This window comes from Mirounga leonina, unplaced genomic scaffold (assembly GCF_011800145.1).
Source record: "Mirounga leonina isolate KUSES-001 unplaced genomic scaffold, KU_Mleo_1.0 Mir_54, whole genome shotgun sequence".
NCBI classification, from domain to species: Eukaryota; Metazoa; Chordata; class Mammalia; order Carnivora; family Phocidae; genus Mirounga; species Mirounga leonina.
The window spans coordinates 8,557,206-8,574,430 of NW_023270812.1; the positions used below are offsets into that span (position 1 = coordinate 8,557,206).

General features: G+C 38.6%; 1 protein-coding gene across 5 annotated transcripts in view; it reads right to left on the minus strand.

The window, feature by feature from the left end:
- CUNH6orf118 (chromosome unknown C6orf118 homolog) overlaps positions 1-17,225 on the minus strand; it is a 43,087-nt gene that overhangs the window by 2,210 nt on the left and 23,652 nt on the right. For 2 of the 5 annotated variants that reach the window (XM_034992030.1, XM_034992028.1), the window contains exons 7-10: positions 13,621-13,802; positions 6,132-6,185; positions 5,522-5,583; positions 457-2,528 (exon numbers count right to left, since the gene is read on the minus strand). In XM_034992030.1, coding sequence (XP_034847921.1) covers positions 2,423-2,528; positions 5,522-5,583; positions 6,132-6,185; positions 13,621-13,802 — 404 coding nt within the window. In that variant the 3' untranslated portion in view covers positions 457-2,422. Of the gene's footprint in view, positions 1-456; positions 2,529-3,740; positions 4,189-5,521; positions 5,584-6,131; positions 6,186-13,620; positions 13,803-17,225 lie in introns of those variants that run through there. The other 3 variants (XM_034992026.1, XM_034992027.1, XM_034992029.1) reach the window with 3 other exon arrangements.

Here is a 17,225-nt window from a genome sequence, read left to right on the forward strand (position 1 = left end):
CCCATCACCATCACCATCATCACTGCCATGACCATCATCACCATCACCACCACCAGCACCATCACCACCACCATCATGACCACCATCATCATCATCATGATCACCACCACCACCAATCTCTGCACCAATGCCAGTCTACTTGCTCTTTCACTCACATGGTTCCCTCTACCTTGAATCACCACTCCCCTCATGGGAACTTAATGGTCAATAACTCACAAAGTTTATTTGGCCTTTCTGTCCCTTCTCCCCCATGGATAGTACTGAGTTCTGTGAGCTCATCTTTGTACTTTCCTTATACCATTTACAAATACTTACACCATAGCCTCATGATAAATTATCGCATTCATTACTTCTTAAAATATATTTAAATTGGAATTTAAATTTAAAATTAAAATTTAAAAATTTTAAATAAGCAATTTCCTACTCTATAAAATAATAACTGTAACCTACCATATAGGATCACAAGGGAACTAAATGAATATAGGTTAAGTGTATAGAACAGTGTCTAGTATATGATAAGTGTTTAACAAGTGTTAGCATAATACTTATAGAAATTTATAGAAAATAATATAACTAATACTTACGAGTCCACTATCTATATTAAACATACATTAAGATTTCAGAATATTTGCTTCATATTTTTTCAAAGAAATAAAACACTATACATACTACTAAAATATTAAAGCCACCTTGAGCGTTCTCTTTTCCCCCTCCTCTTTTATTTAGATTAATACTACCATGTATGTACTCTACTGAAACTTACTTTTTTCACCCAACATTGTTTTTGATATTTACTCATGTTGATGTATTTAGGTCTATTTCTTTTATCTGCTTTATAGTGTTCCATTTAAAGACGACAACCAGGACCATTACTACCCTCCTCAGAAACCATGACACTTTTTCTATTTTCTAATATCAGAGTTAATTGGTGAACATCAATAGATTAAATATTTAGATAGATAGATGGATAGATAGATAGATAAAAGACAGATAGACAGGACAAGATAGAGAACAAGAGAAAATGAGAAAGAGAAATCTCCTTAGGTACATGTACATGAGTTTCTTTAGGGTAAACAGGGTAAATCAATATAGACTAGGTTATGGTGCAATAACAAGTTAACCCTAATATCCACTGGCCTGATCTGACAAAGTTTATGTCTTACTCGTGTTCTATATCCAAAATGGTGGGCTCTGCTTAAGAACTAGGTACACAGAAGATCCAGGGTCCCAGTAGCCTCACTACCTGGAAGGAATACAAGTCTTTACAACTTCTACAGTAGAAATATCTCTTTCACGGTCCACATTCTGATTAACAAATCTCTTCGCTTACTTATTTCTTTGCATAAAACACAGTGCCATCCTCTCCAAGGGAGACAAATCCCACCCAGTCACTACATCCAGCTCAAAGTCCAAGATCCCTAAAGGATACACAGCGCTTTCTCCATCTGTTGTGAATCAGGATAATTGCAATAAATTTACAAATAGATATGCATAAAAGGGTAAGGACACACACACAGCAGTCCATGGTCTGTAGCATTTCTGAAGCCCTACAGAGAAGACCTTGTAAGGGTCCCCTACCAAGGAGCAGGGTGAAGTCTGACTGCACTGGGACGGAGCTCTCATTCATTGTCCTTGTCACTGGTTTGGCCCTCCTTTGTCCTCCTCGGGCACATCCAAAGTGGGCTTTAGGGAATATGTTCTCTTGGGGGATATATGGTTTCCTCAGCTTCCTTCCTGTTCCTCTTCAGGATGTTCAGGGGACTCAGGGCTGTTAAAGCTTTTGAGCAGCAATGGACTTAACTTACCTTGGGTTTCTGATTGCCTGTAATAGTCAAACTCCCTCAAAAACTCAATGCACCTCCAATCCATTTGCTTCCATTCAGTTCCATGTGCCCATGGTTTGCTTAGTGTTGCTCTCAGATCTCTTTCCTTCCTCCTCCTCATGGCTCATCCCTAACTGTCCATTCAGACAGGAGGCTATGGGCTTTGGTAAAAAGGCCATACTTGTAATGTAGTCTTTACTCTCAGACATATAATCTGGTTGTAGATTTTATTCTCATCTCTTGAATCTGTAAACTGAAATCAGTCAGCTTTTTCCACACTGAGAAGTCACATTTCTGATACTCTGTATTCCCTTTTAATTCTTTTTACAAATAAGTTGATCTTTCCAGAGTTCACCCTTCTTGTCATGTGTTATCACAACTATCCCGCACTGGCTCAAACAAATTCCATGGCCGTCATGGCCAGCAGGGCTGCAAGATTCTGGGAACGCACAGGTATTTGGTGAGCTTGTTGTCAAGTTACATCCCAAACAGTTCATATCAATTTACACTTGCTCTGGCAGTGGGTAAGAGTGTGCTTACCCACATCCTTGTATGCCTTTAGTTTTATCAGGCTTTCTTTTTTGTTGTTGGTATTCTTTTCACAAGTCTGTACAACAAGCTATCAACTCCTTGAGGATTGGGGCCATGTCTCCATTCCATACTTCCAGTAAGTAGTGACTGTCTGAAATGTACCTGAATGTGGATCTAATGAATGTTGAATACATGAATGAGTGGTAGGATTACTTATATTGCTTTTAAATGAAAAATTTATCAGTCCAAAGAATTCACATAACAAAGTACCTGCTACAAGAGTTTGATCTTGACAAGGTTTGATTACAACCCATGTCATATCTCTTCAAAAACAGTGCTTTTGTGACAGCCAGAATAAAGACCAAACAACAAAAGGACCTTCCAGTCCCCATCCCCCTCCCCAGCAAATCCACTCAGTCCTTAATGTCTAAAGTCCTCTTAAACAAAACAGCACACCCTTCTGCCTCTATATCCAGCCTCCTCTACTTTCTAATTGGATCAGCCCTGAATCTTGCCTCTTGAGTGAATGGCTGTCCCTTGCTTGGCAAGCAAGTAAATTCAGCTTTGATTGTTGGTCTGTTTCTTCTTACTTCTAATGGTCTTTATGTCACTGACGATGTATAAATGTGTTTCCCTATATCTTGACCAGTGATATATATAAATGACACAGCATAATGCAGTGGTAAAAGTTTAGGAATTGAGCAAACTAAATCTGGGATTGGATTCCTGCTCTATTTTTCACAGTGTAGTTTAAACAGATCAATTCACCCCTTCACATTTTCATTCTCTCCCCCATATAATGGGAAATAATGGTGCCTACTTAATAAGATTCTAGTGAACATAAATAACCAAGAGAAGGCAACTTGAACATTGAGAATTCAACAAACATTAATAAAGCCCAATTTATTTCTATATATGGTGAACATCTGCAGTTTCAGCTGCAACCATTTTATCTCTAAAAGCAGAATGAATCATTCCCCAGAGAGAGCTCTTGAGTTTAAACAGAGCTGTGATGAACACACCACCCTGACATTGGGCCCCTGGTCCATAGGAAGCAAACCCTGCTCATATCTCTCTCTCTCTCTCTCCCTGACCTCAAACTGTACTCTCCCAGGTTAAGATCAAATCCCTCGTGTACTTCACCCTTACCTTTGATCCTTACCATAGCCCCGTATATGGATGTCCAAAGAAATTGGACTTGTATTTACTCTAAGTGCTCAGACCAGATTATAGGCAAAGTGGGCATTAAAAAATCCAAGTTACAATGTTGTCATGAAGATCACAATCTGTCAAGACACATGTGTTGCAAAGCACCAGGCCAGAGCTATAACGTTTCAGAGCACTGCATCACTTACAATCAGTAAAGATTATTTAGTTATGTGAATGTTAATTCTATGATTACTACATTTTATTAAATGTTTATATATAAACTTGCATTGGCAAATAAGAAACATATTTGATCTGTATTGTAGCAGTGCTGAATTTCTTATTCCTATCAAATAACTGAAAGTATTTTTCCTTGGAGAAAATTATGGAAGGAAAGCAGAAAATACCCTAAGAACTACTATTGTTATGAATATGTATACAAAAGTAAAACTAATCACATGCATACATGTATTTATTCCAATATCTTGGGTAGGATATATATACTACGTTAACTTTATTAGAGATTAAAACTGACAAAATGAGATGTATCTTCATTAATTTATACATCTGCAAACATTCGTGCTATGCACATGGTGGCTATGAATTTTCATAGGTCATTTTCCAATCACTTGAGTTATGGTCTGTTTCCTTTAAGTTTACAAATTCTTTAATAAAATCCCAAAGGTTCCTTAAACACAACAAATGAACACAATAGATTAGACAAAAGTGCCTTAAGCATAAGAGAAAATTTTTAAACAAGCATTTATTTTAGGACATATTTACTCAAAAACACAAAGTGAGGCTTTGTAATCTTCCACTTCCATTTTAAAGGATTTTTGTAGCATTTTGGCCTTGAATGTAGCAAAGATTCTCCCTGTATATGGGCACAATCCCCTGGAGTATTTTCCAGACCAAGTATAGTGTGGCAGCAGAGGTAGATTTACTTTGAAGATAATGATGTTTAAACTTTAGGTCCATTCACTCTCATTGCCAAAACTATGGAAGGAGCCTTCCCAATTTTGTATTTGTAATTCTATATTCTTTTCTTTGAGGACACCCAACATAATATAATCCACCTGTGTGGTTCACTCAGCAACCATTCTAACACCTTTCTCCCATGACTTTCTCTACCATGTGAGCTGGGAAGTAGAGTGTGCTATTTCCTTGACTCCTTTGTGGCTAAGGATGGTCTTGGGACATGGTGCTTGGCAATGAGATATGGGTGTCCCTGGAAGTGCTTTGCCTTCTAAATAACACAGAAAAACCTCCTGATGAGAAGCTCTTTGCCTTTTGTCCTCCCCTTCCCCCATTATTCCTCTATGGGATGTGGACCCATGCCTGAAGATAGCCATACTGAGGCCTCCAGGAGGAAAACCATACTCAAGGAAAACAGAGAAGAAAGATAGAAGAACATTGGTTCCTTGATATTATTATTGAACCAAGGCTACCTACAACTAAATGTCTTTTTACTGCTGTTACAAGTTAGCACTTTCCATACTTAAACCAGCAATGGTTTTCTGTAGCTCCCAGCCTTATCAAATCCTAAAATTTGAACTGTAGTACCAATTCTAAGAAAATTAACTATATAAAGCTAAATTTATGTAATTGATAATATAAATCAGCCATTTCATTTTTAAATTAAAATTATCAGAGTATTACATGTACAGGGTTCTTCAAAAATTTAATATCACTAAAGCCATATAATTTGAGAAAAGAAAGCCACCACAGTCACCTGCCTCCCCACCTTGCTGATCGCTGCCCGTGAGAATTTACCCTCAATTCTTCAGTTCTTTCCAAAGAATTTATTTCTACATTGCTAAGTAATATATAGTGATTGAGATTTAAATCTTGGGCTCAGCATTGTTGAGCACAGGAAAGGATGTAACATGTATATTTAAAGTCAACACTCTTGTGAATATAAACATTTCAGAAGCACGGTCTTGTCTAATGCAGATTTGAGTGGACAGTTTTGAGAATAGCATGAGATTGTCCCACTTTTTTATCATGTCATCAATACTTACTGCTGCTCTTCCTCACTCATATTATTCTTCTCCATGGTCTGCTTCACCTGGTTTTCAATAACCTACCAAGAATCAAAATCCTTTGGTCATGTATAATGGCATGATATTGATCTTATATGATAATAAGATTGAGTCTAAATGGAATACTACTTCTAGAATCAGGTATAACATACTAATGTATACTGTATATAATACAGAGGCATATACATATCTAATTGAAACAGAATTACAATCTGTTAAGCAGCAAATTGTTAGTATGTATTTTGGAAGGGTATCCTGAAAGTCATTAGAGGAACCAGTTCATTATATCTCTTGTTACCAAATAAACTCATTACAACTCATTGTTACATGTGCAAGGGTTACAGAAATGGTCAATTCTGCTTGGCATATTCGACTTTAAAAAAGGATGTTTATTTTTTCATTAATACATTAGCTTACACCTGTCCAGTTTTAAGCTAATGTCTGCATAGTGAGATATTCTCAGCATTACAGAAAGTTATCATTTAGAAAGATAATGCATATATTCTTATTTTGCTTAGGACATGGTACAAGAAGCACACATCACTAAAGGAAATATTTCTATTGAAAAAATTGATCCACAAAAACTTACATGCATTTTCTTCTTTAAAATTCTATTTGCTGTTTCCAATTTTATAGCTTCAGTCTGAAGAAGAAATGGTTTTTAAAGTAAGATACTTGGTTAAGAATATTTGTTAAATGCTTTTCCCCATTTATGGAACAAAAAGTATTATGTAAATGATGCTATTCTGATTTCAAAAGTACCCAATAGCATACCATTTAAAAACACGAATAAACACAGCATGACTTGAAGGACATGTGGTAAAGACAGAAAGATCCTAGCCTTCTAGGTCAAAAACTAGAGGAGATAAGGGTTGATATTAGAAAAACCTAGAGAGAAGGCAGAAAAAATGGTGGAGGAGTAGGGGTCCCTCTTCCAACCAGTCCCTGGAATTGAGCTGGATATCTACCAGACCACTCTGAACACCCATGAAATCAGCCTGAGATGTAAGAAGATAGATCTGGATCTCTACAAACAGAATATCTCATGTGGTTTATTTTGAGGTACAAAGTGGGGAGCCATGATTCCATGGGCAGATATCAGAGGATAAATGGAAGGGGGAGGGAGCTGAGCTGTTGGGATCCTATACCACCAGTGAGCGACAGCCTCCCACACTGGGGCCTGGGCACAGACTCGCAGACTGGCAGCGATGGGGAAAGGACTTTAGGGCAGCCCCCTGGATGGAAACCTGGAGTGGGGCCATGTGTGTGAACTGGGGGTGGCTGGTGGTTTTAGAAGCACGAAGGGCAGAGGCGAGCCCCGACCTGGAGGCGAGGACTGGGAGTGCTGCTGAGGGGCACACAACCCAGGACACGGCAGTTCATAGCAGCACAGACAGAAACGGAGAATAGTGTGGCCTGAAGAGCTCACTGAAGAACAGACTGCGATCTCTGCTCTGAGGCAGAGGGTTGAAAATGGTCTCTTCTACTCTGACTCTCGGAAGAGACATGGAGAGCCACCAGGGAAAGCCACCAGAGAACAAAAGCCCCCAAAGCCAATTTTCACTGAGCCCATCCCCCGCCACAGGGGGCAGGGCAACTCTGCCCAAACAGGATTGCCTGAGTAATGGCGCAGCAGGCCCCTCCCCCAGAAGATAGGCTAGGAAAACAAGAGGCCAGCAACCCTAAGATCCCTATAAAACAGGTGCACCTTGCTTGGGCTGTGGTCAATAATTTGGACTCTATACATTCCCTCAACCATCCCTCAACAGAATGACTAGGAGGAGGAACTCCCAAAATAGGAAAGACTCAGAGATTATGACTTATGCTGCAGATTTACAAATGGATGCAGATATAACCAAGATGTCAGAGATGGCATTCAGGCTAGCAATTGTAAAGACAATGGCTAGAATGGAGAAATCAATTAATGGCAACACAGAGTCTCTAAGGGCAAAAATGAAAGCTGAATTGGCAGAACTTAAAAATGCTACCAATGAGATCCAATCTAATCTAGATAATCTAACAGCTAGGTAAGTGAGCCAGAAGAACGAATTAGTGACCTCAAAGACCAATAAATAGACAAAAAGGGAAAAGAGGAGGCCAGGGAAAAACAACTCAGAATCCATGAAAATAGAATCAGAGAAATAAGTGACACCATGAAACATTCCAATGTCAGAATTATTGGAATCCGTGAGGGGGTGGAGAGAGAGAGAGGACTAGAAGATATATTTGAGCAAATCGTAGCTGAGAACTTCCCTAATGTGGGGAATGAAACAAACATTCATGTCCTAGAGGCAGAGAGGACCCTTCCCAAGATCAAGGAAAGCAGGCCAACACCCCAGCATGTAATAGTAAAACTCGCAGATCTTAGAACCAAGGAAACCATCTTAAGGGCAGTTAGGGGGAAGAGATTCCTTACATACAGAGGAAGGAACATCAGAATAACATCAGACCTATCCACAGAGACCTGGCAAGTCAGAAAGGCCTGGCAAGACATATTCAGGGTACTAAATGAGAAGAACACGCAGCCAAGAATACTTTATCCAGCAAGGCTGTCATTTAGAATGGATGGAGAGATGCAGAGCTTCCAAGACCAGCAGAATATGAAAGAATATGTGACCACTAAGCCGGCCCTGCAAGAAATATTAAGGGGGGTTCTATAAAAGGAGAAAGACCCCAAGAGTGATATACAACAGAAATTTACAGGGACAATCTATAAAAACAAGGTCTTCACAGGCAACATGATGACAATAAATTCATATCTTTCAATAATCACTCTCAACGTGAATGGCCTAAATGCTCCCATAAAACGGCACAGGGTTGCAGATTGGATAAAAAGACAGGACCCATCCATATGCTTTTGAACCTAAAGATACATCCAGACTGAAAGTGAAGAGATGGAGATCCATCTTCCATGCCAACGGACCTCAAAAGAAAGCTGGGGTAGCAATTCTTATATCAGACAAATTAGATTTTAAACTAAAGACTATAGTTAGAGACACAGAAGGACACTATATCATTCTTACAGGGTCTATCCAACAAGAAGATCTAACAATTGTAAATATCTATGCCCCCAACATGGGAGCAGCCATCTACATAAGCCAACTGTTAACCAAAATAAAGAGGCATATTGATAACAATAAGTTAATTGTAGGAGACCTCAATACTCCACTCTCAGCAATAGACACATCATCTAAGCAGAAAATCAACAAAGAAACAAGAGCTTTGAATGACACACTGGCCAGATGGACCTCATATACATACAGAACATTCCACCCTAAAACAACAGAATATTCATTCTCAGGCGCACATGGAACTTTCTCCAGAATATACCACATACTGGGTCACAAATCAGGTCTCAACCAATACCAAAAGATTGAGATTATTTCCTGCATATTCTCAGGCCATAATGCTTTAAAACTGAACTCAATCACAAGAAAAAATTTGGAAGAAATTCAAACACTTGGAAGCTAAAGACCACTCTGCTCAAGAATGTTTGGGTCAACCAGGAAATCAAAGAAGAACTTAAACAACTCATGGAAACCAATGAGAATGAAAACACATCAGTCCAAAACCTATGGAATACTGCAAAGGTGATCCTAAAGGGGAAATACATAGCCATCCAAGCCTCACTCAAAAAAACAGAAAAATCCCGAATTCACCAACTAACTCTATACCTTAAAGAACTAGAGAAAAAGCAACAAACGATGCCTAAGTTACACATTAGAAGAGAAATAATAAGATTAGAGCAGAGATCAATGAATTAGAAACCAGAAACACAGTAGATCAGATCAATGAAACTGGAAGCTGGTTCTTTGAAAGAATTAATAAGATCAATAAACCACTGGCCAGACTTATCCAAAAGAAAACAGAAAGGACCCAAATTAATAAAATTATGAATGAAAGGGGAGAGATCATGACTAACACCAAGGAAACAGAAACAATTATTAGAAACTATTATCAACAACTATATGCCAATAAACTGAGCAATCTGGATGAAATGGAGGCCTTCCTGGAAACCTATAAACTCCCAAGACTGAAACAGAAAGAAATTGACAACCTGAATAGGCCAATAACCAGTAACGAGATTGAAGCAGTGATCAAAAACCTCCCCAAAGACAAGAGTCCAGGGCCTGATGGATTCCCTGGGGGATTCTACCAAACATTCAAAGAAGAAATAATATCTATTCTCCTGAAGTTGTTTCAAAAAATAGAAACAGAAGGAAAACTTCCAGACTCATTCTATGAGGCCAGCATTACCTTAATCCTCAAACCAGGCAAAGACCCCACCAAAAAGGAGAATTTCAGACCAATATCCCTGATGAATATGGATTCCAAAATCCTCAACAAAATCCTAGCTAATAGGATCCAACAATACATTAAAAGGATCATCCACCACGACCAAGTGGAATTTATCCCCGGGATGCAAGGGTGGTTCAACATTCGCAAATCAATCAGTTTGATAGAACACATTAATAAGAGAGAGAAGAACCATATGGTCCTCTCAATTGATGCAGAAAAAGCATTTGACAAAATACAATATCCTTTCCTGATTAAAACTCTTCAGAGTATAGGGATAGAGGGAACATTCCTCAAGTTCATAAAATCCATCTATGAAAACCCACAGTGAATATCATCCTCAATGGGGAAAAGCTGAGAGCCTTTTCCTTAAGATCAGGAACACGTCAAGGGTGCCCACTCTCGCCACTATTGTTCAGCATAGTACTAGAAGTCCTAGCAACAGCAATCAGACAACAAAAAGAAATAAAAAGTATTCAAATCGGCAAAGAAGAAGTCAAACTCTCTCTTTTCACATATGACATGATACTTTATGTGGAAAACCCAAAAGACTCCAGCCCCAAATTACTAGAACTCATACAGCAATTCAGTAATGTGGCAGGATACAAAATCAATACACAGAATTCAGTTGCTTTCTTAAACACTAACAATGCAACTGTAGAAAGAGAAATTAGAGAAACAATTCCATTTATAATAGCACCAAAAACCATAAGATATCTCAGAATAAACCTAACCAAAGAGATAAAGGATCTATACTCTAGGAACTACAGAACACTCATGAAAGAAATTGAAGAAGACACAAAAAGATGGAAAAACATTCCGTGCTCTTGGATTGGAAGAATAAACATTGTTAAAATGTCTATGCTACCCAGAGCAATCTATATCTTCAATGCCATCCCGATCAAAATTCCAATGACGTTTTCAAAGTGCTGGAACAAACAATCCTAAAGTTTGTATGGAATCAGAAAAGACCCTGAATCAAGCCAAGGAAATGTTGAAAAAGAAAAACAAAGTTGGGGGCATCACGTTGCCTGATTTCAAGCTATATTACAAAGCAGTGATCACTAAGACAGCATGGTACTGGCACAAAAACAAACATACAGACCAATGGAACAGAATAGAGAACCCAGATATGGACCCTCAACTCTATGGTCAAATAATCTTTGACAAAGCAGGAAAAAATATGCAATGGAAAAAAGTCTCTTCAATAAATGGTGCTGGGAAAACTGGACAGCCACATGCAGAAGAATGAAACTTGACCATTCTCTAATACCATACACAAAGATAAACTCAAAATGGATGAGAGACCTCAAAGTGAGACAGGAATCCATCAAAATCCTAGAGGAGAACATAGGCAGTAACCTCTTTGACATCGGCCACAGCAACTTCTTTCAAGATACATCTCCAAAGGCTAGTGAAACAAAAGCAAAAATAACTTTTGGGACTTCATCAAGATAAAAAGCTTCTGCACAGCAAAGGAAACAGTCAACAAAACAAAGAGGCAGCCCACAGAATGGGAGAAGATATTTGCAAATGACACTACAGATAAAGGGCTGGTATCCAAAATTTATAAAGAACTTCTCAAACTCAACACCCAAAAAACAAATAATCAAGTCAAAAAGTGGGCAGAAGAGATGAACAGACACTTCTCTGAAGAAGACATACAAATGGCTAACAGACACATGAAAAAATGTTCATCCTCATTAGCCATCAGGGAAATCCAAATCAAAACCACATTGAGATACCACCTTACGCCAGTTAGAATGGCAAAAATGGACAGGGAAAGAAACAACAAATGTTGGAGAGGTTGTGGAGAAAGGGGAACCCTCTTACACTGTTGGTGGGAATGCAAGTTGGTACAGCCACTTTGGAAAAGAGTGTGGAGGTGCCTCAAAAAATTAAAAATAGAGCTACCTTATGACCCAGCAATTGCACTCCTGGGTATTTACCCCAAAGACACAGATGTAGTGAAAAGAAGGGCCATATGTACCCCGATGTTCATAGCAGCAATGTCCGCAGTAGCCAAACTGTGGAAAGAGCTGAAATGCCCTTCAACAGATGAATGGATAAAGATGTGGTCCATATATACAATGGGATATTACTCAGCCATCAGAAAGGATGAATACCCAACTTTTACATCAACATGGATGGGACTGGAGGAGATTATGCTAAGTAAAATAAGTCAAGCAGAGAAAGTCAATTATCATATGGTTTCACTTATTTGTGGAACATAAGGAATAGCATGGAGGACATTAGGAGAAGGAAGGGAAAAATGAAGGGGGGGAAATCAGAGGGAGAGATGAACCATGAAAGACTATGTACTCTGAGAAACAAACTGAAGGTTTTAGAGGGGAGGGGAGTAGGGGGATGGGTAGCCCAGTGATGGGTATTAAGGAGGGCACGTACTGCATGGAGCACTGGGTATTAAATGAAAACAATGAATCGTGGATCACCACATCAAAAACTAATGATGTATTGTATGGTGACTAACATAACATAATAAAATTAAAAAAAAAAAAAGAAAAGCCTAGAGAATTTTAGGGAAATTCTAGAGCAGTTCCTCAATTTTCATAATTGATAACAGAATTTGTTAAGGTGGCTGGATACAATATAAAATACAAATTTGGGGGGCACCTAGGTGGCTCAGTCAATTAAGTGTCCATCTCTTGATTTTGGTTCAGGTCATGATCTCACAGTCATGGGATGGAGCCCCACGTCAGGCCCCCTGCTCAGCATGGAGTCTGCTTCTCCCTCTCCCTCTGCCACTCACCCCTGCTTGTACACTCTCACTCTCTCTCTCTCGTGCTCTCTTTCAAATAAATAAATAAAATCTTAAAATTTTAAATAAATAAATAAGAACAGACTGTAAACAAAAAACACAGAAGGAAATCTTACATATTATTTTAAAAGAGAGAGAGAAGTCAAAACAAGCTTATACCTCCACCACCTTCCTGTACACTGTATACTTCTGCTTTAAAAAAAAAAAAAGATTTAAAAAAGATAGTGCTGGGAAAATACATGTAACTATATAACCATGAGAAAAAGAATAATCACACATCACTTACAAACTCTGTAACTAAATGGTAACACTGAGTCAGATTCTACACAAATAAAAAATTATGTTACAATATATAAAAAGTAGGGCAGCATAATATTTCAAAATATGGATTACAATCTATATTATACTGTTCATCAAAAAATTGGTTAGTAATAATTGTTAAAGACTACTTTTAATGTAGCAGACTCTCCTTTCAATGGTAGTAACTAATTTCTATCTTCTAACATAACTGTACAACTCACTGAAAATCTAACTATGGAGTTTCAATGTGACACAATGAAAATAATAAGGTCTTTGGAGCCCCAAAAGAATTAAGCTTGAATCCTGTAAACTATGTCATATAGGTCAGCTTACTTAAATCCTCTGAGCTTCAGTTCAAGCTAATTAGTACATATTGGATACTAAACGTTGGCTGTCATTACTTTTATGACAAGCATTTTCTATACAAAATTGTTAAACTGTAAGAAACATCAACTGACCTGAAAGAGATCCAATTTGAACCTTAACAGAACTCTACAGGATTTTTATCACCTTTATTTTTGTTGTTTTAGCTAGATCTCTTAATTATTCTAACCATTTGCCACAAATGTTTTATAATGAAAATATATTTGGACCAATTTTTCCATTATTGTTTACCCATTTGCAAAATGAAATTGCTTCATGTGTTTGCCAACATCTTCAAGCAAAAGAACAATGTAAACATTCAAATAAATAAATTACATACCTCTATGCTTTTAATCCTATTTTCAGTGATACGCAAAATTCCAGTATGAATCAAAGTTGTTTTAATTTCTCTTTCAAGAGCTTGAATTTCATCCCATTTATTAAGTATTTCACACCTCTTCTTTTCAACCTTCTCAATAAGAGTAAGGTGATCTTCATTCATTACATCTTTCTTAGATAATTCTGCAAATATTTTTAAAAGCAAAGTATTACTGTTTAATATGTCATCTCTTATTAATAGTATTATGCATTACTAACTGTATTATGTATGTTATATATAGCTATAAAATATAATGTAACTCAAGCTCCAAGCACATCAAGAAAAATTATCTGATCCAAGAATTGGAATATTCTTCCCCTAATTTACTGAGTGCCCAATTTGAGCACCTAACATAGTGTGGGGAAGGTGCAAGGATGACTTTGCAGGAGAAGTATGATGAACTTGAGACCCAAAGGATGAAAAGGAGTTAGACAAGAGAAAGGGGGTAAAGAAGGGGCAGAAGAGCAGAACTTGGCACATTTTGGTAAAAAGAAAGTTATATGGTAGGGTGGGAACATTGAGGGCCAGGGAGTGACATCAATGAATACTAGAAAGGAAGCAGGGGGGAGAACTGAAAAGGTCTTATAACATATGTTAGGAAATCAGTCAATGCTGTTGAAGGCTTTTAAGCTGGGATCAACACACACAATGGTCACTCTGTCTGCAGTACCAAAAGTGGATGAGAAAGGGTGAAGCTGGAACAGGATGACCAGTCAGAAAGCTACTACACTCATTCAAACAAGATCAGATCAAGATAGTACCTGTGGCATAAAAAGAAGTGAAGAGATACAAAAATGATTTAGGGAATGGAAACAAGGAGGGCTTGGTAACTGACTGGATCTGGATGGAGAGGACAGGTAGGTATCAAAATAATCCCTAGGTTTCAGCTTTGCTACAGCTAGGAACAGATGCAGTAGGAAGGAAGGGAGTTCAATGCAGCAGAGAGGTAAGACAGCTGGGTTCGAATCCCACCTGGGCCACTAACTACAAGCTGTGTTAAAGTGATTGATAGGGCAGAGAGGGAAAGATTTCTTCTGCAGGCTTTCTGACTTGACTTCCATGTGTTTGGTGATGCCATTCATTGAAACAGAGAGTTTAATCTTGGGCGTGTTGAGCTGAGGCACCTATGGGATACTCAAGTGGTCTTATCCAGTAGGCAATTGGATATAGGGATCTCAAGCCTAAAAAAGACATTTGAGCAGGAAAGAGATTTGGAATTAAATATGTGTGCATTGAACCAAAGACATGCTGGGCTCCAACAAACGTCATTATTTAAGGATTCAGAAAGGAGACGGAGATATTGAGAATAACTCACTGCTGAAGGAACTTGATCATCAAACAGCACAGGTAGGGTCTGACTACAGTGGTAATTTGAGAAAGAAAAACTAATCCTTTTTGATAGGAAAGAAAGCAACTCAGAAGAGTGATAATACTTACCCGTCCATAGTAAACAACACAGAAACAATTGCCATCAAACTTGCAAAATTTGGAAGAAGGGAAAACTTTGAAGATGAGTTTTGAAATTTGGGGGAACTAGCTAAGTAGATACACAATGAACTAGCCAAGGAGGCAGAAGCCAGAGTTAAGCTTCTGCACAAACAGGAACTATGATCTGAAGTCTGATCCCCACCTTAACCTAAGCTGAAGGTTTTAACCTACAACAATTAACTGGGGGCACAGAAGCCAAAAGGAGTATAAGGACACTCCAATGACCCCACTGTTGTTACCCCTTTTCTACCTAAAAGGAAGACTGAGGGGCACCTGGATGGCTCAGTCAGTTAAGTGTCTGCCTTTGGCTCAGGTCATGATCCCAGGGTCCTAGGATTGAGCCCCATATCGGGCTCCCTGCTCAGTGGGGAGTCTGCTTCTCCTTCTCCCTCTCCTCCCACTCATGCTAACGCTCTCTCTCTCTCTCTCTCTCTCAAATAAATAAATAAATAAAATCTTTAAAAGAGAGAGAGAGAAAGATTGAGGTACCAAAAGGCGGAAATCCCACAGTAAATACATACATTTGGAGGAGAGGCTCCTGAACGAGAAAGCTTTAGGAAAAGATTAGAGGATGAACACAAGCTACCAGATTTCTTCAGTAGCACAGGAAAAGTGTCAGAAACAGCTAGAATCAACTACTAAGAAATGTTTACTACAGTTCTAGAAATTAGTAATGTCCTCTTATTTATTATCTTATAAATCCTGATGTTTTATCCTGTTAGCAGTTAGCAATGAAGTCCTTAAATCTAAAAGAAAAGTGGGACAAATACCATATGATTCCACTCATAAATGGAATCTTAAAAAAAAAAAAAAAAAGAACAAACAAAAAGCAGAATCAGACCTATAATTACAGAGAACAAAGTGATGGTTGCCAGAGGGAAGGGGGTGGAGGGATGGGGCAAAATAAGTGAATGCGAGAGGAAGACTCAGGCCTCCAGTTACAGAATGAGTAGGTCACAGGAATAAAGAGCAGAGCATAAGGAATATGGTCAATGATACTGTAACAGCGATTTACTGGGACAGGTGGTAGCTACACTTGTGGTGAGCATCACATAAAGCGTCAAATGTGTCAAATCAACACGTTGTACACCTGAAATTAATGTAACATTGTGTGTCAATTATACTCAAATTAAAAAAAAAGAAAAGGAAAAAAATGGTTGGCCTGTCTTAGGATACAGCAAGGAAACAGTGAGCTTGAGTCCCATGCATGACTTTTCTATAAGAGGAACCCAAGAATACGCAATGTGGGTGCAGGAGAAAGATGGACCCAACCTCTCTGTAAGTCCTGGCACGTGATCAGAAGACAAGCACTGGGCCAGCCTAGGACAAAAAAGAGGCCAGGACTCAGGCCACAAGAAACCCTTGGAACATGGCCAGCAGGTAAATCACACAGGTGTTGCTCACAGAGAGGAAATAAGTGGCAGAAGGAAGCAAAAGACCCCAGTAAGAACCTTTGAGGCCAAGTTCTGCTGAGAACTTAAAACAGGTTAGATCTGTGAGTATATCCTAAAAGCTGCTGAGGGGCGGGGGGCGGCAGGGAGTGATTCCAGTATGAGTTAGTATTTAACAAACTTGTAGGAAAAATGGCATTTGGCTGAATCATTGCATTAACAGTATGGAACTTATTTTGGTTACTTAATCATATTCTAAATTGTGTATCTAATTTTAAAATAATTTTAGTATTGGGTGCCTGGGTGGCTCAGTTGGTTAAGCGACTGCCTTCAGCTCAGGTCATGATCCTGGAGTCCAGGGATCGAGTCCCACATCGGGCTCCCTGCTCAGCAGGGGGTCTGCTTCTCCATCTGACCCTCTTCCCTCTCGTGCTCTCTGTCTCTCATTCTCTCTCTCAAGTAAATAAATAAAATCTTAAAATAATAATAATAATAATAATTTTAGTATTTATTTAATGCATAAGTATTCATAAATGTAATCAGATTCCCATAAACTGTGTATTCTTCCTCACAACAGCCATGAGGAGGAGGAGGAATGGGCAGGGCCACTCCCCTGGGCCAGGCACCCTGCTCCTACTTCCTGTGGATTCTTACATTTAATCCTCACAGCACACCTGAGAGGGAAGT